Raw genomic sequence first — 27,228 nt, 5'->3', positions numbered from 1 at the left:
AGCTCCTAACAGACGCTCACACACTGCTCTGTCCATGTGAATTTTTAAAACATCCCTCTCTTGCCAAACTTCATTTACTCCCAGAAGAGGCAGCAGATAAAAATAGCTCATTTTGAAGGATCGTCCTCGGTGCTGCTGGCTACTCACGCTGAAACTCGTTTATTTACTGGAAACAAGACAGTAGAGGCTGGGATTTAATCAAAGCCACAAAAAACAAGTCAAAAAGCCAAGTATGGACTAACTGCACCCAGGGGACAACATGTCCACCGTGAGGTTGTTTAGAATATGTTGTCACACAGTGACGTTGAACACCCGCTCACTTCACCTCACGTCTGGCTCCTGCTTCATCACAGCGCTCGTGCATCACAGCTAGAACGAAGTCTCAGATCTTCTCTCCCAGCGACTACAACAGAAGGCAATGATGCTTCAGGGTTTACAACAACACACACTCTAAGAAATGATACATTGATGTTGCTAGCATTATGTAAACGTTTTATGTTAAAATTAATGTCACAATTGATTTTTAACTCTAAACACAAGGATATTGTTTTGATTTTAATTAATAACACAATATTTCAATACAACAAAATGCAGTACATTAAATTCAACGTAAAAAGTTCATTTAAAATGAACAGCACTTTAATTTGAAGAGGATTGTCTTAACAGGCTCTCCGTACTTCTCAGTTTGCACATGTGCAGTGTGGAAGTTTGAACAACTGCCATTTTCAACCGAAACTTGCATCATGCTCAGAAGCCTGGATAAAATCCATTGCCATTTGAGGATTATTTGGTAAGTACAACCATTTAAGGATGACATATTTGGTTAATGTGTACTAAATGATAAACATCCGACATTTTCGGGAGTACTTCTGTATGTTTTATTTTAAAACAAATGATGTCTGGTAATTTTTTTTTTTTAGCATTCTAGCTTGTATGCCTCTCACAGGTGTTATTAGTCAGGCATTTAACAAATATTATTGGGCCCACTTCGGTGTAATTTCCCAAAATGTTTTACGATTCATGTTAAGCTGCAACTTGCCTACTAAGAACTGCAGCTTTAAAATTACTCCCAACATCTACCGCGCATGCTCCCTGGTGTCAGTAATGAGCACCAGGAGCGCCAGCGATCCGATCCGTTTGAAGAATGAAATATATGTATAGTGTATTTTAGAAACATGCATCAAATAAGTTGCTACATTGTTTGAAGGAATTCTACCCCGTGTTGATATCTGGTTTAGTGTTAATATCAGTGATTAAAGTGTAAGACATGCATTTATCTTGTGTCATTAAAATGCAGCATTATGTGTAATACAGCTATATGTAATGCATTTAACTCCTTGTATCAGTTCCATTGATTATCAAAGTGACAATTTGTGTGTTCCCCCTTCATTTTATGTTGGTCAGCTAGTTCTGTCTGTCAGTAGATGCAACAAAAGTGGCTCAGATGTGATTGTGGTTACGGTTATCTTTTATTGTAACTCTTGTTATCGTAATAAATACCAGAAAATATTGTGATAGGATTTTGAATCCATATTGCCGAGTTCTAATCTTCTATTTCATTTTAACATTTTTAGGGGTACAATTAATAATTATATTGTTGAACAGTCTAGAATTGATTAAAGCAAAAGTGAAAGCTTTCATGTATTGTCAAAAATGAAAAGCTTCTAGTTTTGTGTTCATATATTTGTTGATCTGACTCAGAAGAATCAGTGCCTAACCAATCATTAACCTCACTGAATGTCACTAATGTGAGTTGTCAAACATTGTTTAATTACTCATCGCTAATCACTCATCTGTTAATATTTTTGACTTTGGTTTGGGAAGAGGTGGAAAAGAACCAAAATCTTGTCTCACATTGAGTTCTTATCTCCACCAGAATATCAGCATTGATGTTCGACGGGAATGCGTCCTAAAAACTATCTGTGTCTACTTAAATAAAAAGCCAGATGACCTGTTCAAGGAATTCTTGGTAAGTTAGAAAAGGGGAAAGATCAGTTTGTTTGTTTGTTTGTTTTTTTTAATTTGGGATAGTAAATTGAAGGTGGGCTCATTTGTTCATATGTATCTATATGCAAGTAACTTTTTCCCCCCTTTGTTTTCATTTTAAGGATATGGATCTTAGTGCAAGAAGAGAAACGGAGCAGCTGACTTTAGGAGTCTGTGTTGTCAGACATGAAGGAGCAGACTCTGCAGATACACCTGAGGACATTGGTGTCATCATAGAAGGATACACTGTGCTGAAAGCTCTTAGTGATGTGGCAAAGGGGTGTGCCCTCCTGCTTGGACTAATCTACAGTCTAAATCTGAGGTACCCAAAGCACCTGAAATACATATTTGAATTTCTTCAGAAGGTGCTGATGGAGTTGGATGGGAACAACCTATCCATGAATGTGCAAGTTCTGAAAAACAAACTGCTTGAGTGAAACAGCCTGCACTGAACTATAGAGGACACTGAACTGGTTACAAGATTCTCAAACCCATCTCCTTGCACTTTATAAACTGTTCAGTTTGAATTCTGCAAGAACTTCTGCAAGGCCTCATACTTTTTGGCATGCTTTGTTCATGTTGAACTTTTACCACCATCCAGCTACATTGAACAAGACTGCTCCTAAGTTTGGACTTCATTTTAAGTTTTGGGGAAAAAAAAGGTTTTTTAAATATGGACAAAAATGCCACTAAAGTCATTTCTACTTGTTGTTTATAGGACTGTATTGTGAGTTTTCCATTGTACCCGAAGCAAGTTTAAATTAAGTCATGTTAATGTTAAAAATGTTGGAATCACAACACTTTCCAGTTTTAATAACTTGATTTTAACATTCTGCATTATGTCTTCCTGTACTTAATATGCACGTGCATATATGTGAAGATATTTTTGTTTAGGAAAAAGGCATTGATCTAGAATTTTGAACAGCTCAAAGTTTGCTTCAGCACATTTTGTCACGGAAAAGAGGGACCCAGGCGCGGTTCTTGCTCACAGAAACACAGTGCGTTTATTTACAGTGAAACAGACAAGTCCAACAATCCATTCAAAAGTGCAATTTTCCAATCGTGCTCGTCCCTTGCTCCCAGTGCATTCCGTGTAGTAACTCCCTTAGTGTGTGTGCTCCCCAACTCGCTTCTCCGCTCGCCCCTCCTGGAGGAAGAAGGAAAATCCAGCGTTAGCCACACGCTAGCCGAATAACACACTCACACTGCTCGCACAGACTATACCAGTTCGGAGTAATAATCCCACGTCGACTGTCGCCGTGAGTCCAGGTTAAATACCCCTTTCTAGCCTGGAGGAATGATTACCAACCACTGGTCAGGTAATCAGCTGCAGGTGGGCCGGCAACAGCGAAGAGGGACTCCCAATGACGACAGTCGCCAGGACACGCCTCTCCCACGGCGCGCACTTCCGTAAACAACCCCGAGGGCCAGGGAGGGAGAAGCAAACACATATACAGAAAACATAAACACAAGCAGGGTCGTCCGGAAAGGGCCGTCCGACCGTGACAGTACCCCCCCTCTAATGGGAGCCTCCGGGCGACCTGGCAAACTTGTCCGGATGCCGGCGGCGGAATTCTCTCACCATGCGATGATCGAGAATGGCAGACCGCGGCACCCAAGAACGTTCTTCCGGACCGTACCCCTCCCAATCCACCAAAAACTGAAAGCCCCTACCGCGGCGCCGGGCATCCATTATGCGAGTAATGGAATACGCCGGGGCGCCGTCGATAATCCGGGCGGGTGGCGGGGGCCCAGGGGGCGGGCACAAAGGGCTGGTCCGGACGGGCCTAACCTGAGAAACATGGAAGACGTTATGTACCTTCATAGCAGGCGGAAGGGCCAGCCGGACCGTCACCGGGTTCAGGACCTCCTGGATGGCAAAGGGGCCAAGAGACCGAGGGGCCAGTTTCTTGGACTCAGTCCGAAGAGGGATGTGCTTGCTGGAGAGCCACACCCGCTGGCCGACCTGATAATCCGGAGCAGGAGTGCGACGGCGATCCGCCAATGCCTTGTTCCGCTCGGCCGTTCTCAGGAGTGCTGCGCGCGTGGCCCACCAGACCCGACGACAGCGCCTAAGGTGGTGCTGGACCGAGGGAACCGCCAGCTCTCCCTCAGAGATGGAGAGGAGAGGGGGTTGATACCCCAGCGACGCCTCGAAGGGCGAGAGTCCAGTCGCTGATGACGTGCTGGCATTGTGGGCATACTCCACCCAGGCCAACTGCTCGCTCCAGGTCGCTTGGTTCGAGGATGCGACGCAACGCAACATGGCCTCCAGCTCCTGATTGGCCCTTTCGGTCTGACCATTAGTTTGGGGGTGGAACCCGGAGGACAAACTGACCTGAGCTCCCAATTCTGCACAGAACTTCTTCCAAACCCGCGAGGTGAACTGAAGGCCACGGTCGGAAACGATGTCCTGGGGTATGCCGTGGAGCCGAAACACATGCTGCGTCAGTAACTGGGCCGTCTCCAAGGCAGAAGGGAGCTTGGGCAGAGCAATGAAGTGGGCAGCCTTGGAAAAACGGTCAATAATGGTTAGAATGGAGGTGTTACCTGCAGAGGGAGGCAAGCCGGTGACGAAGTCCAGGGCGATGTGCGACCATGGGCGTTTTGGAGTGGGTAACGGTCGCAGGAGGCTAGAAGCAGGCGAGTTGGTGGTTTTGTTCCGTGCGCACACCGGGCATGCCGCAACATAGTTCTGGACATCGAGAACAAGAGAGGGCCACCAAAACAAACGTCGTAGAAAGGAGACAGTGCGATTTTTACCTGGGTGGCACGAAAACTTGGCAGTATGTGCCCAGTGAATGACCTGACTACGCGCTGTGGCCGGAACATATAGTCTCCCTTTCGGGCCCGTGCCAGGGTCGGGCTCCTGTCGCTGGGTGTCCCTGACCACCTTTTCAATCTCCCATGTTAGTGCACCCACAATGCAGGTGGGGGGCAGGATGGGTTTTTCCTTCTCGTCCTCATCGGTCACGGGTGCGAACTGGCGCGACAACGCGTCTGGCTTAGTGTTCCTAGAACCGGGCCTGTAAGTAATGGAGAAGTGAAAACGAGTAAAAAATAAGGCCCACCTGGCTTGTCGGGCGTTGAGGCGCTTGGCTGCCTGGAGATACGCCAGATTTTTGTGGTCTGTCCACACCACGAAAGGCTGCTCAGTGCCCTCCAGCCAATGTCGCCATTCCTCAAGGGCCCACTTGATGGCGAGCAACTCCCGGTCGCCCACGTCGTAATTTCTCTCGGCCTGAGACAACCTGCGGGAGAAGAACGCACAGGGATGCAACTTTCCGTCGATCCGTTGGGAGAGAACCGCCCCCACGCCCAAATCGGACGCGTCCACCTCGACGACGAAAGGCCGGCCGAGGTCCGCCTGGACGAGGACCGGAGCCGAGGAAAACAGGTGCTTGAGCCGATCAAACGCTTGCTGGGCTGCGGAGGCCCACTGGAAAGACAACTTAGGAGAAGTTAGGTTGGTTAGAGGAAGGGCTACCTTGCTGAAATCCCTGATAAAGCGGCGGTAGAAATTGGCGAAGCCCAGGAACCTCTGCACCTCCTTGCGGGTCTTGGGAATAGGCCATTCCACTACGGCTTTGACTTTGGCCGGGTCAGCTCGCAAACGCCCCTGTTCCACAATGAAACCCAGAAAAGAAACAGTTTCCACATGGAACTCACATTTCTCCGCTTTCACAAAAAGGCGGTTCTCCAATAGGCGCCGTAGAACCAGACGTACATGGTTGATGTGCTCAGTCTGCGACCTGGAAAAAATCAGAATGTCATCCAGATACACGAAGACAAAATGGTTAATAAAGTCCCTGAGCACATCATTAATCAGGGCCTGGAAGACTGCGGGGGCGTTAGTGAGACCGAAGGGCATCACTAAGTATTCGAAGTGCCCCAGGTGGGTGTTGAAAGCCGTCTTCCACTCGTCACCCTTGCGGATGCGAACCAGATGATAGGCACTCCGAAGATCCAGTTTGGTGAACAGGACTGCCCCCTGTAATAGTTCGAATGCCGAGGCCAGCAGGGGGAGTGGATATTTATTCCTAACAGTGATCTTGTTCAGCCCTCGAAAGTCAATGCAGGGACGCAGGCTCTTATCTTTCTTCTTTACAAAGAAGAATCCTGCTGCTAAAGGCGAAGTAGATGGGCGAATAATACCTGCGACCAGAGACTCCGTTATGTAGCATTCCATGGCCTCGCGTTCCGGTTTAGACAGACTGTAGAGCCGACTTGCTGGCAGGGGAGCGCCTGGGAGTAGGTCGATTCCACAGTCGTAAGGCCGATGTGGAGGCAAAGACAACGCCTTACTTTTGCTGAATACCTGGCCGAGGTCGTGGTAGTCGGCGGGCACCAAGGAAAGGTCGGGGGGTGAGGAGCTTTTCGCAGAGGCGGTCCCAGGATTGTCCGGGACAGCGGCAAGTAAACATTGTTCATGACACCGCGTGCTCCAGCCAGTTACACACCCTTTGGCCCAGTCGATTTGGGGGTTGTGATGTTGGAGCCAAGGAAATCCCAGTACTAGTGGGGTGTGGGGGGCTTTGAATACCAACAAACTGATTTTCTCAGAGTGATTTCCCGAAATAATGAGTGTAACCTCCTGAGTGCGATGTGTGACGGAGGCTAGATGGCCTCTGGAAGGGGAAGTAGGGGCAGGCCTAAGATGTTGGCTAACTCCTCGTCTAGGAAATTTTGTTCAGAACCAGAGTCAATGAGTGCGCAGCAGGAGTGAGTGAGGGAGTGAGACATTAATTTAGCAGGGCAGCTGAGGTGAGGGAACACTTTTGTTGTGGCGCCCGCCAGTATCCCCACAATTACTGACGGGCCGACTCTTTTACTCGGTCTGGGCAGGAGTCAACAAAATGTCCTCTTTTTCCACAAAGAAAGCACTCACCAGTCCGTTGTTTGCGCCCCAGTCTAGAGGAGGAAAGCTTGGCTCCGCCGAGCTGCATGGGTTGCTCTTCATCCCCGTGTTGCTCCTCCTCCTCACTTCTCCACATCAGAGTAGGAAGGTCCCTAGATGTACCCGTGCCCCCAGCAGGCCGCCGACCATCCCCGGCTCTTCTGCCGAACTCCCGCATGTGGCCGTCTAAGTTAATACACATATTGATTAGAGCAGACAAAGCTTTAGGCAGTTCCTTGGTTGCTAACTCACGCTTAATATTCTCATTAAGGCTGTTGAGGAAGGCTCCACGCAGTGCTTTCTCCTCCCAGCCCGACTCCTCCGCCAGGATCCAGAACTCCACGGAAAAGTCAGCAACACTCCTCCTACCTTGCTTCAGAGAAAACATGCGATGACCTGCAGCATCCGAGCTAGCGCCTTTATCAAACACACAGCGAAACTTGCTGAGAAAGACGTCATATGACACAGAGGGCTGGGTATTTAAAACTGCCTGAGCCCATTGAAGCGCCCGCCCAGTCATAAGTTGCACCAAATAAGCGATTTTAGTAGAATCAGAGGCAAAGGCACAAGGTTGCTGTCTAAACACAAGAGAGCATTGCGTCAAAAAACCCCGGCTCCTCCCCAACTCGCCATCAAATTTTTCGGGTGCGGGGAGTGAGTACTCCCGCTGCTGCGGTGGAGGTGAAGGAGGAAGCGGACAGGCTGCCGCGGCTTCCAGCGAAGGGGCGGGCTGCGTTGGAGCCGTATTAGGTGAGGAAATCAACATACCTTTAAGCTCTGTCATGGCTTGCAGAAGCGCGGTTTGTTCCTTTGAAACGTGCTTCAGCATTTCCTCGTGTCGCTCCAAAACCTCCGCTTGGATAGACAGCTGGCGTGAAGCAGAATCCGCTGGGTCCATGGTGGTGGGATTATTCTGTCACGGAAAAGAGGGACCCAGGCGCGGTTCTTGCTCACAGAAACACAGTGCGTTTATTTACAGTGAAACAGACAAGTCCAACAATCCATTCAAAAGTGCAATTTTCCAATCGTGCTCGTCCCTTGCTCCCAGTGCGTTCCGTGTAGTAACTCCCTTAGTGTGTGTGCTCCCCAACTCGCTTCTCCGCTCGCCCCTCCTGGAGGAAGAAGGAAAATCCAGCGTTAGCCACACGCTAGCCGAATAACACACTCACACTGCTCGCACAGACTATACCAGTTCGGAGTAATAATCCCACGTCGACTGTCGCCGTGAGTCCAGGTTAAATACCCCTTTCTAGCCTGGAGGAATGATTACCAACCACTGGTCAGGTAATCAGCTGCAGGTGGGCCGGCAACAGCGAAGAGGGACTCCCAATGACGACAGTCGCCAGGACACGCCTCTCCCACGGCGCGCACTTCCGTAAACAACCCCGAGGGCCAGGGAGGGAGAAGCAAACACATATACAGAAAACATAAACACAAGCAGGGTCGTCCGGAAAGGGCCGTCCGACCGTGACACATTTTACACCAAGTGTTATTAAAGTTGGGTTAACTGAATAAAATTGTGTTTGATTTATTCAATTTACTTTAAATAGAGTAAGTAATTTAATCCTATAGTTTCAGTAGAGCTCGTTTAGGGTTAGTCAATTTATCAGATGTACTTAAAATTTGTTGTTCAAATTAAATGTGTCATACATTTTAGATTTCACTAACCCAGTTGTGTGGAACCGGTTGACATAACTGGGTGGAGTAAATGCAACATCTTATTTTATAGAGTAAGTAGGGCTTGTTTTGGTTGAGTAGATTTTATTTAGTGTTGTCAATTTAAGTCAACATGTTAGTTAGATCAACATTATGATATTTAGTTAATACAACACCATTCTTGTGATTTGCATTTAATTAGCCAAAGCTTGACAGATGTACTTAAAATTTGTTGTTCAAATTAAGTGTATCATACATTTTATATTTCACTAACCCAGTTATGTGGAACCGGTTGACATAACTGGGTGGAGTAAATGCAACATTTTATCTCTTAGAGTGCAGGCTTCACTGTGTCTCACTTGTCAACGTGATGTGAGAGTTTTAATTCACTTTGCTTTGAGTGGCTTTGGAAACTCTCAAAAGTTACCAAAGTTACAGTGTGGGCCCATGTTCCCCTGGAGCAGGCACACATAACACCTGAGGTGTCAAAAGGAGAGGAAAAGACTCCATCCTCTCCACGAGTCATTTTAATTAACAGCCCTATTTTAATTAAACATTGATTAGCTGCTAATTAGCACCTGATAGCTCCCAGATGTAAGTGCCACCTTGTACAGGGAGGGGGGCAGCATGAACGTGGCACAGTTTACCCTGGGGCTGAGTGTTGTGTGATTATTTTTTTGATTATAAATGATGCCTTCTCATCCCATTTGTCCTAACTGACGTCACACTGATAGCTCCTGGATGACAGAAGTGTGGAAGATTGAGTGTTTGTGCGCCTTCTCATTGAATTTAGCCAAAGCTCTGCTGCTGCAAAGCAACAAATACATTTTTACAGGGGGAGAGCTGCTAGCTGGTAAATGAAGCCAGGCACTGACAATGAAAGAGCTGCTTTGTCGGGAAGAAAATGTGCTTCTGTGAAACCTCTGTGATCAGTGATTATCAATATCACTTATTGATTCTCACTGGCGCCGCTTTGAGAGGCACTGCCATCACATAACATGTCAAAGAAACTATATTCATGCAAATGACCTGCTGTGCCGTCAAATGTTGGAGGCGTTTCCTCTCTTTGTTGGGATCAGTGTCGTTACTCAAAAAAGTAGTTATACAGACGACACCAATGTGAGCTTTGTCTTGGGTCTGAACACAACGCAAACACTTCAAAGCCATCACCACAGAAACATGAACAGGTGGAGCTGGAGGCTGCAGCCTGGCTGCTCATCATGTGCTACCTGCTGCACTTCAGCTTTATCATCACCAGAGTCGGCAAGAGTGCAGAAGTACAAATACTACTGTTAGAAAACACTCCAGTAAAAGCTGAAGTGCTAATTCAACTTCTTTACTCGAGTATAAGCCAAAAAGTACTGGCTCAGAAATGTACTCAGAGTAAAAAAGTAAAAGTAGCTCTTTGATTCTATTTTTGTCAAAGCTAACTGAACTTAACACAACAATAAAATAACATCAGTAGATGGAAATATTAATGTAAGTATATATACACTGTAGAGGGTGATGTGTGTGCAGTCAGGGGTTAAAGTGGAGTCAGCAGGTGTTTATCTGTCAGGCTAATATCTCATCGTTAGCATCACATAGTTGTGTTTTGTCCTGTGTTGTACATTGTGTAGAGAAGTGTTGGAGTTGGACTGTTAGACAATGAGCAGACTGACAGGCAAGTGGATGAATAACTCCAACAAACTGAGCTACTGGGGCCGGGCTCTCTACAAGAACTGCTGCTTGATTCCCTCAGTTTGGCCTAAAGGCTGAATGATTTTAACAGATCTGAAAAATGGTGATTGCATGAAGCACATGTTCATCACAGAATTAATTTCCTTTAATAAGCGGAATGTAAAACACAAAAATTAAAGTGTAAAAAGGAGAACACGGTCTCGGTATCATTCACCCCACATGAAAACTCTCTGCATTAACACATAGCAATGCACAAACACACCGTGGTGATTTCCATCCATGCTCTGTATAAATCATATACATGCAAATAAAGGCACGGAGGGCCACACCATGAATAATGAACACTGTACATGCCTCCGTTTAGTTCTGTGTCTGTGTTTCCCACATCGCACAGCCTGCAGCATCACTGCCAACATCACTACTTACATGTATCACCATGATATTCACCCATGGATCAGCTCTCACTGCTACACCCCCTTGTTCTCATTTCTCATTTGATTTGATTTGATTTCTATTTATACAGTATAATGTGCATAGCTCACCCACTTGCTGCACATAATGCCCTCCTTGTATATACTCATTCACTGTATATAAAGTTCTGTCTGTCTCTTTTTTCTTTGCACAGTCGAGGAGCGTATCAGGTCACGTTTCACTGTGTGTTCCCTACCTGTATAACCATGCACGTGACAAATAACGAATCTTGAATCTTGAATCTTTCTGCATGTGTGTGCATGTTGATCTGTGAGGACCAGTTTGCATTACACTGATAACTGATTTGATTAAATTAATAAGCATATTAACGCTTTATAGTGCAGAGTTAAATCTAACATCACACCTGTTAAAAGAAACTTTATTAAAATATAAAGAAGGACTACGGCCTGCCACACACACATACAAAATGCACAGTCAGAGGTATGGATAAGTGCTGGTATTAGTCTAAACGTAAAATCAGGTCATCGTCACAGAGCTACAGTAAAGAGACGTCACCCAGTCCCTGCAGTCGCCTACGTCACTTCCAGTATTACTGGACAAAGGAATTACCAATTCAGGTCTTCCATGTCCATGCCAGTATCTCCACCAATCAACAAGAGGAACCAGTTTGACACAAGCTTTTTTCATACTGTTTACAACCTACCTCCCCTTTACAGGCACGAATCCAGTCCGACGCTCCACACAGCTGTCTGCATGAAGCATTCAGACAGAGACGCTGTCAGAGTTAGTCCAGCGTTACTCATCAGGCTGAGCCCGTCGTCCTATTATGATCATTAAATATAGTAAAAAACACCATTATTAAGAAACATGATATGTAATATGTTTGTCTTACACAAAGGCAGGAAGTAACATAAGTATATATAAGTATAAATACTTTGTTTCTGTACGTAAGTAGAATTTTTAGTTATCTGTGCTTGACTTGAGTATTTCTTTTTCTGACAACATTTTACTTTTACTGTGCAATTTAAACATCCAACAATGATGCATAAAAGACAGTCCTGTTGGTTTATCTATCACATAAAAAGGGATGAAGACGGCAAAAACATAATTGATGCATATTCTACAGCACTGCACAGAACAGCATTTACAGAGTAGATGTCCATAAGGTCCACAGTATTTCAGAGGAGCAAAAGAGAGGCGAGCAAAAAGGAAGCAACATGTTTTAAAAGTGGAGGTAATTTTAAATGTAATATTTCTATCAGTTCAGCAAATGTCAGCAAAAATCAACCACACAAATAGTTTCTATGCAGCCTGTCACACACTGTGTATACTGGCTCAGTATGGCAGCTGTATGCAATCACAGATAAAGACTGCACCGGGGGACTGGATACACTGGACATTTAACGCTCACATGTAATGTCATGATTCTTTTTAAATCACACATTGGATCTGTGTAACGTGAAGTTATATTTGTCATATTGTGAAACAAACTGAGGTGTCTGATTATTCACAGTAAGGCTGATGATGCTTACAATCATTCACTTTATAAACAGGGTGCTGTAGGGGATGGAAATCAGCCAAGATAACTTGTGAAATATTGTTGAATTCAGTCATGCAAATCAACAAAGAGCAGTGAAACTTAAAGTGGCTGGTCAGCTGATCACAGCCTGCACACACAAACATCTGCTGGAGCTCACTAAGAGGTGTGATATTTCCCCACTCTGAGCCACTACAGCCGAGCTTGTGGGTTTTCCCACATGCAGAAACCTGCTTTAACCCCTGACTGTACCTGGCTGTCAGTTTGGGTGTGGAGGCAAACTAAATTAAAAGCTTGTAATCTAGTGTATTAATATGATTTTATTATTACATTAATATAGTACTCAGCACAAATATAATAATGACGTGTACCGTTTCCTGAAAGCTTTCTACATCATCAACACTTGTGTTGCATATGCACCTGTCAGTAAAATGTGTATTTCCTCGTAGCTGGAACGTGTAGCAGTAAGACTACACACCTTTAGAGCGGGAATCTCAAGCTCAGTTCCCACCCAGTATCCGGTAAGGGTCCTGGCTAGACCCCCCATACTAAAAACCAAGCCCTGGGGTGGCGCAACTACATCTGCAGTCTGTCCACAGCTCGGACACAAGCATTTCACTACATGTTGTACCCTGTGTGATTGTGTATATGGCAAATAAAGGTTGTTTGTTGTTTGTCTCCTACGACTTTATGCCGATGAAATGAAAGAGAATCCAGGCTCATCAAGACCACCACTCCCACTATTCTTGTGAAGTTTGTATTATTGTAGGATCTTTACAATATAAAGCACCTTGAGGCACAAAATAATCAGTGTGTGTGTGTGTGTGTGTGTGTGTGTGTGTGTGTGTGTGTGTGTGTGTGTGTGTGTGTGTGACGGAGTGACCCGTCTCAAGGCAGAGTCCGCTGAGTATGGCACCGCCACCATTAGATCGCCACCATTAGTTCGATTTGGCACCAGGGGCGGCGTATCTTCCTGTCGACCGAGTAGAGGAATAAAAGGGGTGAGGAGCAAGTTGTGAGCCGCATCGGGGGTGGCTAGATTTTGGTTCCCACTTACTTGTTAAGGGCATCGGTCGGGGAGACGTGCGGGGGATCGCCAATCGTGCAGGGTGACGCAAGCCGATGGTATGGGGGCGTGGGGTTTAAATAATGAGTTCACGTGTGTCTGGACCGTCATGAGAATGGCCTCATTACGTGGGCCGTTAATGTGTATATGAAGTCGGGTAGACTTCCGGGAAATAGTTGAGAGCCTGTATCAATGTATATGTTTTGTGAGTGTAGAATGAAAAAGAAATTCTGGGGGAGGGAGACGGGGATTAAAGTTAGAATAAAGAATTGGTGGTGACGCCAAGGGGGAGGGGTTACGGGATATAAGAGACGGCGAGCCGGATATGAAGGGGAGTGTGTTGTAACATACAGGCTGTGTAGCGCGGATCTCAGTTTTATGTCTTTGTAACCATCTTTTTATGCACTGGGGAGGCTGTTTCAAATAAAGTATCCACACTAATACCTTACCGACTACGCCTGTGTTTGTCCGGGAGAGGTCTGGAAGGGGACCCCGTGACAGTGTGTGTGTGTGTGTGTGTGTGTGTGAGTGAAGGAGAACTGAAGATGATACGAATGAATTTCAATTGAATAAAGTGACTTCCAGCAAATCAGTGGGATCGATCTGCTCACTCTGACTTCATGGGAACAAAAGGTGCTTTCAGAAAAATGAAGAAGATAATGTATCTTAAAAATATTGTTTAGGTTGATAACCAAATATATTCAAAGCCATACAGCAGCACTGCTGTTAGGTGTGTCTCCCCCACAAACACAAATCCATACCATCCTGTCCCATCTCTGTAGGTTCATTTCTCTCAGGGATCAGTGGTGATTACGGGCCCGATGGTGTGAAGCTCCGTGCTGAGATGGTCAACAGAAAGATCGATTTCTGTTTTTACCGACTTAATTTAATGTGGGCTATTTAAAATGGCAGGGCAAGAAGAAATTAGATTGTATTTGCTGAGTATGGATTTTTCCCCTTTGAAGGCAGCAAGAGTAAAAGGGAAGGTGGGGTGGTGATTTACAAGGCCCCAACTCCCATTTAGGTGTTTCGTACACGTACCAGGGTAATCAGAGTAAATTACCTTACATTGATTATTCAAAATGTTCCCAGATCATGTTGTTTTCATCTCTACCAAAAGTCTTCACAGATCATTGATACTCACTAACAGAGAGAAAGGATACTGGAGCCACGGCAGTGGGTAGCATTTTTACCAGCTTACACACAGACATAGCAGTGCCATGCAGTACATACGTGGTAGTGTAATGTTATGGTTTCCACAACTGCATGTGTGTGTCTGTATAGCACACAGACCACAGTTAATTTCCATCAGGAAAAATGGAAATGTGTGTCAAATGAAATCTGCTGCGCTGAGTACAGCAACCTTCTCAGTTCAGACTTTGTGTATTTAGGCTAAATTTCTTGTTTGTTGTCAGACAATATTGCTACTGAGAAGTTAGTACTCCTTGTTAAGTTTAAAAGCATAGCATTGTTCACCACTGCTTACTAAAAGACCTAAGTGAATGTATGTTAACTTGACACAAGAAATGAGGACATTTGTGTTTTGTTTGCAAATATCTGCGTTCTACTCCTTACATTTTAATTAATCAATTACGTGCCCATTACAGAAGTTAGCGAGCCAGGAGAAGTAGATGGAAATATTTTTGAAAACACTTCCATTTAGCTGATTTTTGTTAGTCTTTGTTTAATGTTTCACAGTTGTTGGTTATTCAGTGTTACCTTTTTTCACAATGTATGCAGAACAGGAATGTGGTACTGATATGAAGAAGAGTGTATACACTGAAAGGATTACAGCAACAGATACTGATGACCAAATTACAGAATTCTGTATGCAATTTGGCTGTGTTGACAAAGTTCGTCGAGTAAGACAGACAGGGCAAGGTACTGGTGTTAAAGCCCTGGTGGAGTTTGAATCTGTCATAAAGTTGGCTTCCACCCTCCCTCTGTACCTTCCCAGCGTTTCGAACCCAGACATTATGTGGCGTGTAGATGGTGCCTATAAAACTGCTCAGTCGTCAAAGACAATCTCACCCACACTTTTCTCACGTCAACAAATGAACCAGATGATAATAGATGGACTCCCCTGCTATGTAGACAGGCTGCGAAGAATAAAGAGTTTGAAGAGGTTGTAGCTGAAACCACTTCTAAAGTAAAAGGATGGAGAACGGTCTCCAAGCCAACTCACCCTGTCTCTCAACTAGCATTAGACAGTGATGTGTACAACCCACGTGAAGTCCAAAAGATAATCATGTCTTCCACACATGATGCAAATACTGGAGGATTTGAGGAATCAGGTAACTGTGTCAGCTTCCAAAAAGACAAAAAAACAAACTAAAAACCAGCAACAAACAACTTAAACATAAACAATTACAAAGAAAGAACAATACAGTATCCACATCTGAACCAAAAAGTAAAACAGTGAAATGTGGATTATTAAATATTAGGTCTCTCTCCTCCAAGTCTCTGTTAGTACATGACTTAATAATTGATCAACAAATTGATTTACTCTGCCTTACAGAAACCTGGTTGCAGCAGGATGATTATGTTAGTTTAAATGAATCAACACCCCTGAGTCATTCTAACTACCAGAAACCTCGAAGCACAGGCTGAGGGGGCGGTGTGGCAGCAATTTTTCACACCAGCCTATTAATCAACGAAAGACCCAGACAGACTTTTAATTCATTTGAAAGCCTGATGCTTAGCCTCGTCCACCCCAGCTGTGAAACTCAGAAACCAGTCTTACTTGTTATCATCTATCGTCCACCTGGGCCTTACACAGAGTTTCTGTCTGATTTCTCAGACTTTATATCTAATTTAGTTCTGAGCTCAGATAAAATAATTATTGTGGGTGATTTTAACATCCATGTAGATGCTAAAAATGACAGCCTCAACATGGCATTTAATCTGTTATTAGACTCAATTGGTTTCTCTCAAAATGTAAAAGGACCCACCCACCACTTTAATCACACTCTAGATCTTGTTTTAACATATGGCATAGAAACTGAACATTTAACAGTGTTTCCTGAAAACCCTCTCCTGTCTGATCATAACATTTACATTTACAATAATTGATTACACAGCAGTGGAGAGTAGACTTTATCACAGTAGATGTCTTTCTGAAAGCGCTGTAACTAAGTTTAAGAATATAATCCACCCACTGTTATCATCTTCAATGCCCTGTACCAACATAGAGCAGAGCAGCTATCTGAATGCTACCCCAACAGAGGTCGATTATCTTGTTAATAATTTCACCTCCTCACTACGTACGACTCTGGATACTGTAGCTCCTGTGAAAACTAAGGTCTCTAATCAGAAGTACCTGACTCCGTGGTATAATTCTCAAACACATACCCTAAAGCAGATGACTCGTAATCTGGAGAGGAAATGGCGTGTCACAAATTTAGAGGATCATCATTTAACCTGGAGGAATAGTTTGCTGCTGTCACGATCCTGGGTCTTATGACCCAGTGTTTTGAGTTTTAGTTCATTTTGATGTTTATAGTATGTTTAAGCTCATTAGGTCTCCTATGTTCATTTGCTTATTAGTTCCCCCTTGTGTTTCCAACCCATGTTAAGTCTCCCCTGCTCTTCATGTGTTTCATGTCTGTGTCTTACGTTGTCAAGTTCTGGTTGTCATGGCGGCGTCTCATTATGTTTCCTATTTTATTTTGAAGAGATCTCGTGTTTTTATATTATGGTTTATGTTTTGAGTCCTTTGTTGTACTGTTTCTTGTTTCCCTAGGTCTGTTATGGTTATCATAGGTTTAGTTCTTTGGCTTTGTAATATGGCTTCCCTGTGTTCCATGTTATGTCCACTGCGACGTTTTTGTACCATGTTTCAGGTCCCTATGTTCTGTCTCCCCAGTTGCTGTTAAGTTTGCATGTTTAGAATTCAGTCAGTGTGTTTCCTGTTTTACTTTGAAGGTCCATGTCTCATGTGAGTGTTTCTAGTTTTGCTTCCCTTGTCTCGTCCAGCCTGATTACTCCCAGCTGTGCTCTCCTTCTGTGTCTCATTCCCTCGTTATCCCTCTGTGTATTTAAGCCCTGTGTTTCTCTTTGTCAGTGTCGTAGTCTCCCTCATGCTGTGTGTGATTCTCCCCGTGTCTCCTGGTATACTTTATGATTAGCTTTCCCAGTTTAGTTTTGTATTGCCTGTGTTCTATTTTCCCAGCAAATTAAAGCTGTGCGTTTGAGTTCAAGTTCTGTCCCCGTGAGTTTGCGTTTGGGTCCTCTCCTGCCTGCCACACAGCCGAAACATGACAGCTGCTTTATAAGAAAGCCATCCGCAAAGCCAGAACATCTTACTATTCATCACTGATTGAAGAAAATAAGAACAACCCCAGGTTTCTCTTCAGCTCTGTAGCCAGGCTGACAAACAGTCAGAGCTCTTTTGAGCCAACAATCCCTTTAATGTTAACTAGTAATGACTTCATGAACTTCTTCACAAATAAAATTTTTATCATTAGAGAAAAAATGACCAGTAATCATCCCACAGATGTAATATTATCTACAGCTACTCTTAGTACCATTGATGTTAAGTTAGACTCTTTTTCTCTAATTGATCTTTCTGAGTTAACTTCAATAATTACTTCCTCCAAACCATCAACGTGTCTTTTAGACCCCATTCCTACAAAACTGCTCAAAGAAGTCCTGCCATTAATTAATGCTTCGATCTTAAATATGATCAACCTATCTCTAATGATCGGCTATGTACCACAGGCCTTCAAGCTGGCTGTAGTTAAACCTTTACTCAAAAAGCCATCTCTAGACCCAGCAGTCTTAGCTAATTATTGGCCAATCTCCAACCTTCCTTTCATATCAAACATCCTTGAAAGAGTAGTTGTCAAACAGCTAACAGATCATCTGCAGAGGCTTATTTGAAGAGTTTCAGTCAGGTTTCAGAGCTCATCACAGCACAGAAACAGCTTTAGTGAAGGTTACAAATGATCTTCTTATGGCCTCTGACAGTGGACTCATCTCTGTGCTTGTCCTGCTAGACCTCAGTGCAGCGTTCGATACTGTCGACCATAATATCCTATTAGAGCGATTAGAACATGCTGTAGGTATTACAGGTACTGCACTGCAGTGGTTTGTATCATATCTATCTAATAGACTCCAATTTGTTCATGTAAATGGAGAGTCCTCTTCACACACTGAGGTTAATTATGGAGTTCCACAGGGTTCAGTGCTAGGACCAATTCTGTTTACATTATACATGCTTCCCTTAGGCAGCATCATTAGAAGACATAGCATACATTTACACTGCTATGCTGATGACACCCAGCTCTATCTGTCCATGAAGCCAGATGACACACACCAATGAGTTAAACTGCAGGAATGTCTTAAAGACATAAAGTCCTGGATGGCCGCTAACTTTCTGCTTCTTAATTCAGATCAAACTGAGGTTATTGTACTCGGCCCTGAAAAGCTTAGAAATATGTTATCTAAGCAGATTCTTACTCTGGATGGCATTGCCTTCGCCTCCAGTAACACTGTGAGGAACCTTGGAGTCATTTTTGACCAGGACATGTCCTTCAACGCACATATTAAACAAATATGTAAGACTGCTTTCTTCCATTTGTGCAACATCTCTAAAGTTAGAAATATCCTGTCTCAGAGTGACGCTGAAAAACTAGTTCATGCATTTATTACTTCCAGGCTGGACGACTGTAATTCATTATTATCAGCATGTCCAAAAAACTCCCTGAAAAGCCTTCAGCTAATCCAAAATGCTGCAGCAAGAGTCCTGACAGGGACTAGAAAGAGAGGGCATATTTCTCCTGTTTTGGCTTCCCTTCATTGGCTTCCTGTTGTGTCCAGAATTGAATTCAAAATCTTGCTCCTCAGATACAAGGTCTTAAATAATCAGGCCCCATCTTATCTTAATGACCTTGTAGTACCATATCACCCTATTAGAGCACTTCGCTCTCACTCTGCAGGCCTACTTGTTGTTCCTAGAGTATTTAAAAGTAGAATGGGAGGCAGAGCCTTCAGTTTTCAGGCCCCTCTTCTGTGGAACCAGCTTCCAGTTTGGATTCGGGAAACAGACACTATCTCTACTTTCAAGATTAGGCTTCAAACTTTCCTTTTTGCTAAAGCATATAGTTAGGGCTGGACCAGGTGACCCTGAATCCTCCCTTAGTTATGCTGCAATAGACGTAGGCTGCCGGGGGATTCCCATGATGCATTGAGTTTTTCCTTTCCAGTCACCTTTCTCATTCACTATGTATTAATAGACCTCTCTGCATTGAATCATATCTGTTATTAACCTCTGTCTCTCTTCCACAGCATGTCTTTTATCCTGTCTTCCTTCTCTCACCCCAACCGGTCCCAGCAGATGGCCGCCCCTCCCTGAGCCTGGTTCTGCCGGAGGTTTCTTCCTGTTAAAAAGGAGTTTTTCCTTCCCACTGTCGCCAAAGTGCTTGCTCATAGGGGGTCATATGATTGTTGGGTTTTTCTCTGTATCTATGAAGCGCCTTGAGGCGACTTTTGTTGTGATTTGGCGCTATATAAATAAAATTGAATTGAATTGAATTGAAAATGCAACTTAACAAAAAGGAAAAGCAAAGGAAACAAAAACATGCTGATAAGAGAAATCCCACCCTAAATGCCTCCAGTTGCCCTACAAGAGTGGGCAGGAATAGCTCAGTAGGTAGAGTCGTCGCCCCATGATCGGAAGCTTGGGGGTTCGAATCCACTGGTACCCCTGAGCAAGGTACCATCCCTACACACTGCTCCCCAGCTGCCTGCTTAGTGGCTGCCCACTGCTTCACTGAATGAATGGGTCAAATGTAGAGGAAAAACAAGTAATTTCCCCATGGGGTTCAATAAAGTATACATTATTATTATTAAGCCCAACAAATGGCACCTAAACCAAAACCTTGGTTCTGTTTCAAGTGTGGCAACGATGGATATATAACCAGAGAGTGTGAAGGTCCTCCGAATAAGACTTTGGTTGGTCGGAAATACAAGGAGTTTAGAGAGAGGAAAAGAGAGTGGGAAGCCAAATATGGTCATTTAAACTGGGCCGGGTTGCAGTGGAGGGAGTCACTGAGCCAGGATGTCCCATAAGATTACAGGACAAAAGAAAATCAAATGTGAAAGCCATTCCCAAGCCCAATTACTCTGTGACCGTCTTCCAAAATGGCTTATTGGCCTGAAGTGTAACACAGCAGTCTTCATTGAAGGGATTCACTGTAACAGTCTAATTGATTCAGGTTCCCAAGTAACCACAGTATCAAGGTCCTTTTATGACAGGAACATTTCCAGTCAGAAAATCGTTCCCATCCGGGATCTGCTGGACATTGACGGTGCTGGTGGTCAGGAAGTGTCTTATCTGGAATACATATCCACAACCATCCATTTAAAAGCCACAGAAAACCGGTGTTTAGAAATGTCCCAGCTGGACATTTGTCAAAGCTGGGAAGGCGCCTAAAGAAAGCTCCAGCCGATCCAGGAGAAAAAAGACAACTGCTGCAGATGTACCCTTAGGGTAATTGTATCTAGCTCTCAGTTTAAAGAAAGACTGGTGACCCCTGTTATAGAGTAGGACAGCTGCGGGGATTATATACAAATATTCAACTATCCCAGAATTAAACCAGGTCTAAATAAAAACAAAAAGGAGTATCACTACAAAGATTAACCCACAGTGGTCCTCATACCACAGTTTGATATCAGCAAACACCGAGAGCATACACTGATATGACACCACAGCCATGTTGTCATTGCAAACACTGATAACAGCATAAATCGAATTAAATCGGGACTTGATGAGACCTTCTGAATATCACTAGAAATATTATCAGCATCAGCATTCACTGATAGCATACCACATCCATGTTAGCAGTGTATAAACGATAGTTTAGCATATATTAGCACAGGTATCAATGAAGGACTACCGAAGTAAACACTTTTACTAACCTCAGGCAGATGGACAGGCGCTCTGCAGGTGGGATTGAGCACCTGTAGTTGGTGTCTAGGTGGGCGATGCTTGGACCAACGCGGGACAGCAGGTCCTCAAACTGGGCGAGGGAAAGACGGTGGTACCGCTGAAAGCGGCCGTCATCCAGGCGCAGCTCCTGGAGCAAATGGTGAAACTCACCAAACTGCTCACGCCTCTGGAGGACCTGATGGACCCAGGTATGGCGAGGACGTCCTTAATGCCGCTGCTCTGCTCTCCACAGTAAATAGAGAAGGGAGACTCTCTCTTCAAACACTAGCTCGACAGCTGCCATCTTGCAAACATACCGTCTGGACAACTTCCTCCCACATTTCCGGTTCACGCGCGTCAAAATTGCATATTTTGATGCGCGATTAATTCGAGTTGTACACGCGTCAAGGTGCGAATTTGCACGCGTCAAGTTAGGGGCGTCTGGCGCTGTCTATCACGTTCGGTGTGAAACACATGGTCAGAGGTCTGCAAAGTCTGCAAAGACTTTGTGTGCATTCCAGAGTGCTCTGGCATTCACACCCACATCCTGGGAGCATTCTGAGAGGTCACACCTTCTTTTATTGTTTTATGGTAGGATAAACATATCTATGTCGGGCGACCGCGGCTCAGGGGGTTGGGAATCGCATCTGTAACCGGAAGGTTGCCGGTTTGATCCCTGGGCTCTCTGTCCTGGTCGTTGTGTCCTTGGGCAAGACACTTTACCCTACTTGCCTACTGGTGTTGGCCAGAGGGGCCGTTGGCGCGATATGACAGCCTCGCTTCTGTCAGTCTGCCCCAGGGCAGCTGTGGCTACAACTGTAGCTTGCCTCCACCAGTGTGTGAATGTGAGAGTGAATGAATAGTGGTATTGTAAAGTGATTTGGGTGCCTTGAAAAGCGCTATATAAATCCAATCCATTATTATTATTATGTCTGTTTTAGTCTAAGTGCCTTTTGTTTAGATGAACTGCTGGACTTCCAGACCAGCAGGTTTAGGGAAGTTGTTTATGGGGTCACACTCTGACCCCACACACACACACACACACACATACTTACACGACACACACAGACAAGTTATTCTTTGTCCACATGAATACCTTGTTCATTAACATATGACGTTTCATATGTTAATATGAAACGTCATATGTTAATGAACCTAAGCATATTCATGTAACCACAATAAAAGGAGTGCTATGGGGAACCTGGCTGAGAGTCTGACGGAGGTCAAGTGGGTGGAACGACACTTGGCTCCAGAAAGCCTCCCTCATGCATGAGTAACACAAAGAACTTTGCCTACTTGTGTCTTGCTTTTTGCTGTGTAGTAAATTGTCTTGAACGTTCCAGCGAATAGGTTTATGCTACAAACCTATCAGTTATGTGTTGTGCTGTATAAATGCCATAGTCTTCTCTATAAAACAGCATAAGGAGGTGTTCTAGTTTTCTTGTTTGACTCCAAGGTAATGCCATCCAGAGTAAGAATCTGGTTAGATGCCATATTTCTAAGATTTTTAGGGCCGAGTACAATAACCTCAGTTTGATCTCAATTTAAAAGCAGAAAATTGAAGGGCATCCAGGTCTTTATGTCTTTAAGACATTCCTGCTGTTATGTGCTGGATTGTCTCAAGGGGATCTTTACATAGCCTGGGGTCTTGCCTTGTGTGTAGCCTCTATGGATCTTGTACTTAGGGCGTGTTCCTGATGATGAGTGTCTCTGTGGTGTCTTTCAGGCCAGCTTTGTTCAGCCACTGGATGGATTTCTGGATGTCAGCCACTTCCTCCATCTCCCGGTGGTATGTACCATGCAGGGGCCTGACCTTTTTTGATGGCTCTTCTCCTTGCACCTCTTCTATCTCAGGTTTCTGCTACCTGAGGTACTCACTAAGCTTGCAGTGGGTTGTGGCCATCTTCCTTTTTGTACTCATGGATGTTCATTGTCTCATTCTGGACAGTGGTTCTGACACTCCTCAGTTCCCGGCCTCCTTCATTTCACTTAGCATACAGTCTCAGGGTGCTGGCTTTGGGGTGAAACCACTCATGTATGGTCAGAAGCTTACTTGTCTTGATGTCAGTGGCTCATTTCGTCCTTTGGCCAGCTTATTATCCCAGCAGGGTACCTGATCACAGGCAGGGCGTAGGTGTTGATAGCCAAATCTTATTCTTCCCATTCAGCTGACTCCTCAGGACTTGCCTGATCCTCTGCAGGTATTTGGTGATTGCCACTTTCCTAGCAGCCTCTTCATGGTTCTCATTGGCCTGTGGCATCCCCACGTACGGTTCTCGATGGTTGCAGTGTTGCCTTCTGGTAGTTGAATCTCCTTAGTTCTGACTACCTTCCCTCTCTTTGTTACCATTTGACTACACTTCTCCAATCCAAATGAAATTCTAATGTTGATGGTATTCGGGACAGAGTATCTCCTTGATAGATCCCACACTTGTTTGACACACTTGGTCAGTTTAGTTTTGCAGTTTTATGTTACTGCTCTGTTTACATGTTATTTCACCCCTCTGGTAAGTTATATACTAGTAGTTGGATAGTCCTTTCAGGGGGTCCTTGGGGATTAGGACTCTCTAGCTTTCAGTTAGAAAATTTGGGTTGTTCAGGGAGGTTGCTGTGATCTGCTCTTATATCCACCAGCCACTGAGCATTACCGTCATGGGTTGCATCCTTCTCCCAGATGCTCTTCCAGTTTTGCTCCATCTCCAGCTTTGGTGGGGCTGTTCTCATATTGTTCCCTTGGCACCAAGAGGCACCTTGGATGGTTCAGTAGAGTATAGTTGGCTTACTCTCTTGTCTTCTTTCACTCTTTAATCAACCGGCCCAGGCTGTGAGTCATTGCTTAGCTGTTTCCATTGCCTCAGGTATGGCATCTTGCTGGACTTGTTAAGCACCCCTTTCTCTTTCGCAACTTTCTGCAGCTCCAATAGTTAACTTCCCGCCATGCGACCTTGATCTTGGCCTCTAGTCTCCTTCTTAGTGGAAGATACTGCTCCTTGTGGCTGTTCATCTTGTAGCCAAGCATCTTTGTGATCATTGCTGCGATGGATCAGCTGGTTGGTTTCAGTGATGTTTGCAGTAGGGATTGTCCGTAATGCTGCATTTCCATTTTCTAGTAGACCTTCAGAAGATGCTACTTCACTTAGTCTTCGTAACCGGTTTTGGAGGGTCCAGGTTTCCAGCTTCACCATGATCCGGTCTTTCAGGTCAGCTCCTCTCACACTATTTATACATATAGGTCCAGAGCTCCAGAGAATTGCACGATGGCCATTGTTGATGCTGGAAAGGTCAGCTAGCCTGAAGAGAGGAAGCAGGGTCAGGTCTGTAGGGGTGAGTTTTTCAAAGGTTATTGTTATTGTTATTTTACCCATAGCTACTTCTCTATATGAATGCCCCTGAGACATACAATGGGGATATAAAGCACACCATTATGTTTTATGTTTATAGTCAATACTGATTTGTTTTACATTAAACTACAGGGACAGCATCTTCTGCCAGCATCTACCATTCAAAACATTGTTGAAGATATATAAAACATACATGAATTTGGACAGATGTATACATTGAATACACTAAGCCGATGAACAGAATCAACTTTTTTGGGATTTACATGCCTGGATGATTGAGCATCAAGATGATACTTTTGGCTTGTTTAGTTTCATGTTCGGTTGCTTCCACACTAATACACTGGTAACAACCATATAGGTTCAGCCAGTAAGACATTCAAACCCTTGTTTTAATTGGTTGTCATTGTTTGGGGTTTTTTTGTTAGGTTTTTTAAAATTCTCAGGTTCCTCCTGCTTCGCTGCTCAGACATGCGTGTTGAGCATTGACAAGACCGCGTCACAACCTTCACATCTGCCATCTGCCTAATGGTTGGCAGTTGCTACTGCTTTAATATACACTACCCTGTGGAACTACGATCAACGCTGGAGTTCCTTCAACGGTAAAATTTCTTTTATTATGGGTTTATTTTTGTGTATATCAAACTTAGCCATTTGATATCCCACCTCAGGTTGTTAATTTCCTCAATCTCTCTCACCCTTTTTTTCATAAAGTTGTTTCTTTTCCATAAATCCTGATAGAGGCACCAAGGTTGAATGCAAGAAGAAAAGAGTGATCTTAGTCATTCCCAGAGTCCTCACTCTCATCTCAGACATTGCTGACCATGAGTGGATCTACCCCTCTTGTTTGAGATGTGATAAAGAAGTGATAAATGTATCCTGTGCTACTTACTCGGCAGATGTTGTGTTTTTGAAACAGTTGTTACATTTCCAATTGTGAAAGGGAAGTTTTTAACAATGTGAAGTTTTACTAGACACAATTTGTAAAAGTACATTCATACAGTTCTGCTTTTGCTTCACTGTTTTATATCTGTTTCAAATGTTTCATTCTCTATATTTGCATTTGGATAAATTGAAAAAGCAAGATTCTGTGTTTACTGATATTTATGTAGTGAGAACCAGAGGTGGGACCAAGTCATTGTTTTGCAAGTCTCAAGTAAGTCTCAAGTCTTTATCCTCAAGTCTCAAGTCAAGTCTCAAGTAATGTCAGGCAAGTCAGAGTCGAGTCTCAAGTCACTGGTGTAAAAGTCCGAGTAAAGTCACAAGTCTGAAACTTTGAATTTCAAGTCCTTTCGAGTCTTTAAAAAAAACGAAAAAAAAGCATGTTGCAGTTATATGCTAAATGTAAATATTAGACCATGTAATTTTTAAATCTGTGTTTTTCTCAACACATGACAAAATAGTGAACTTAGAAAATATACACAAATTGTGAAATTGCACCTCTTTAAAATGCAGCTCAATTAAACCTAGCTCCAAGAATAATTTTCACCGACAGCTCTGAGATAAGCTGCATGTTATTCTTGGATGCGGTTGTAGGACCGGCTTAAAAATCGCATGACAAAAATATCATACATATTAAAAAAAACTGCATCACCAACGTAGCCTGGACAACATTTGCTAGTTAGATGAAGTCAGCTATCTCATTGTAGCATATTTATATGCATATTTATAATCATACGGTTCTTGGAGTGAGTGCATACACTAATGAAGTTTAGTAACTTCAGGTCACTGCAACAAGCCCAGGTACAGTTTACCGACGGATGGGTGCAGGACCTTGAAATGCACCGTGTAGAAAGTAAAGACCATCGTACGTATCATAAGTTTACCAGTCTCACAAATCGTCGTCATAAATACACATTCGTTAACCGTTTATTAATAGGACCTTTGAGCTCAAGGGTAATTAATTAGTAGTGGAAATAATTTGTGGTTCATCACAGAAATGTAGCAGTGACAATAATACTGTATGCTGTAATCGCACTGGGCAATTAGTGATACAAAACAACTGTTTTATCCTGTGAATAAAAGTATATGTTTTTGTCATTGTACCATGGTAATAACAGAAGCGAAACACAATATTCTGTCAGGACAATTCACTATTTATGCACAATAAATAAAGGAGCATAGCGCCACAATTTCTGTTCAGCGCCAGACTTGCTTGTAACCTATATCACCAATTATGTTAAGAAAAATGACGTATTAACTACAACAGCAGACTGACCTTTGTGGAAATGCTTGGAGCAGACTAACCTATGAGCTGGAGTGTTCTGAGACGTTATATTTGGTCTTTGAATGGCTGCAATCCAGGCCATCCGTCGCGTCTTTGTTACTTCGGAAACACGGCTCAAACAATTTCTCTTCAACGACGTAATCCGATAACAACTGATCTCTTTACCCGTCGGCTTCCCGTGGCTGTCATGCGACCGGCTATTGCAGTTAATAATACAACAGCTTCTTGACATTTTTGTGTTTCTTTTTATCGCTGTGTGACTGATTTCAATTGAAAGCCTGCGTGTGCTAGTACCTCTTGCCACGAGTTCCCAGAATCCTTTGCGGTTTTACCCCTGAATGACGTCACATTTTCAATCTCTATATAATATGCATGTTAAATTTTATATTTGGGGTGAAATATCAAGTCTTTTCAAGTAAACCGGTTCAAGTCTAATTCAAGTCCCAGGTCATTGGTGTAAAAGTCCAAGTCAAGTCACA

The 27,228-nt window shown here is 43.8% G+C and overlaps 1 protein-coding gene and 1 long non-coding RNA gene across 2 annotated transcripts; one reads left to right on the top strand and one right to left on the bottom strand.

Moving 5' to 3' along the window:
* The first annotated feature begins 719 nt into the window (after nt 1-719).
* On the top strand, nt 720-2,485 carry LOC146567874 (uncharacterized). The gene is made up of 3 exons (XR_014893542.1): nt 720-790; nt 1,877-1,969; nt 2,109-2,485. It is a non-coding gene; the product is annotated as an uncharacterized LOC146567874 (long non-coding RNA).
* Nucleotides 2,486-2,933: 448 nt separating this feature from the next.
* Nucleotides 2,934-8,338, bottom strand: LOC146567873 (uncharacterized). Its single transcript, XM_085283554.1, has 4 exons — nt 8,073-8,338; nt 7,652-7,995; nt 6,875-7,252; nt 2,934-3,133 (listed from the first exon to the last, which is right to left on the bottom strand). Exons 2-4 carry the CDS (start codon nt 7,779-7,781, stop codon nt 3,027-3,029), a joined length of 615 nt encoding a protein of 204 aa, XP_085139680.1. The 5' UTR covers nt 7,782-7,995; nt 8,073-8,338; the 3' UTR covers nt 2,934-3,026.
* Nucleotides 8,339-27,228: the final 18,890 nt, after the last annotated feature.

The sequence above is a fragment of the Mchenga conophoros genome, linkage group LG8 (assembly GCF_057382185.1).
Source record: "Mchenga conophoros isolate Kocher_MC1m ecotype Shallow Benthic linkage group LG8, M_conophoros_male_GT1.1, whole genome shotgun sequence".
NCBI lineage: Eukaryota > Metazoa > Chordata > Actinopteri > Cichliformes > Cichlidae > Mchenga > Mchenga conophoros.
This window is presented reverse-complemented; position numbering and strand designations above follow the sequence as displayed.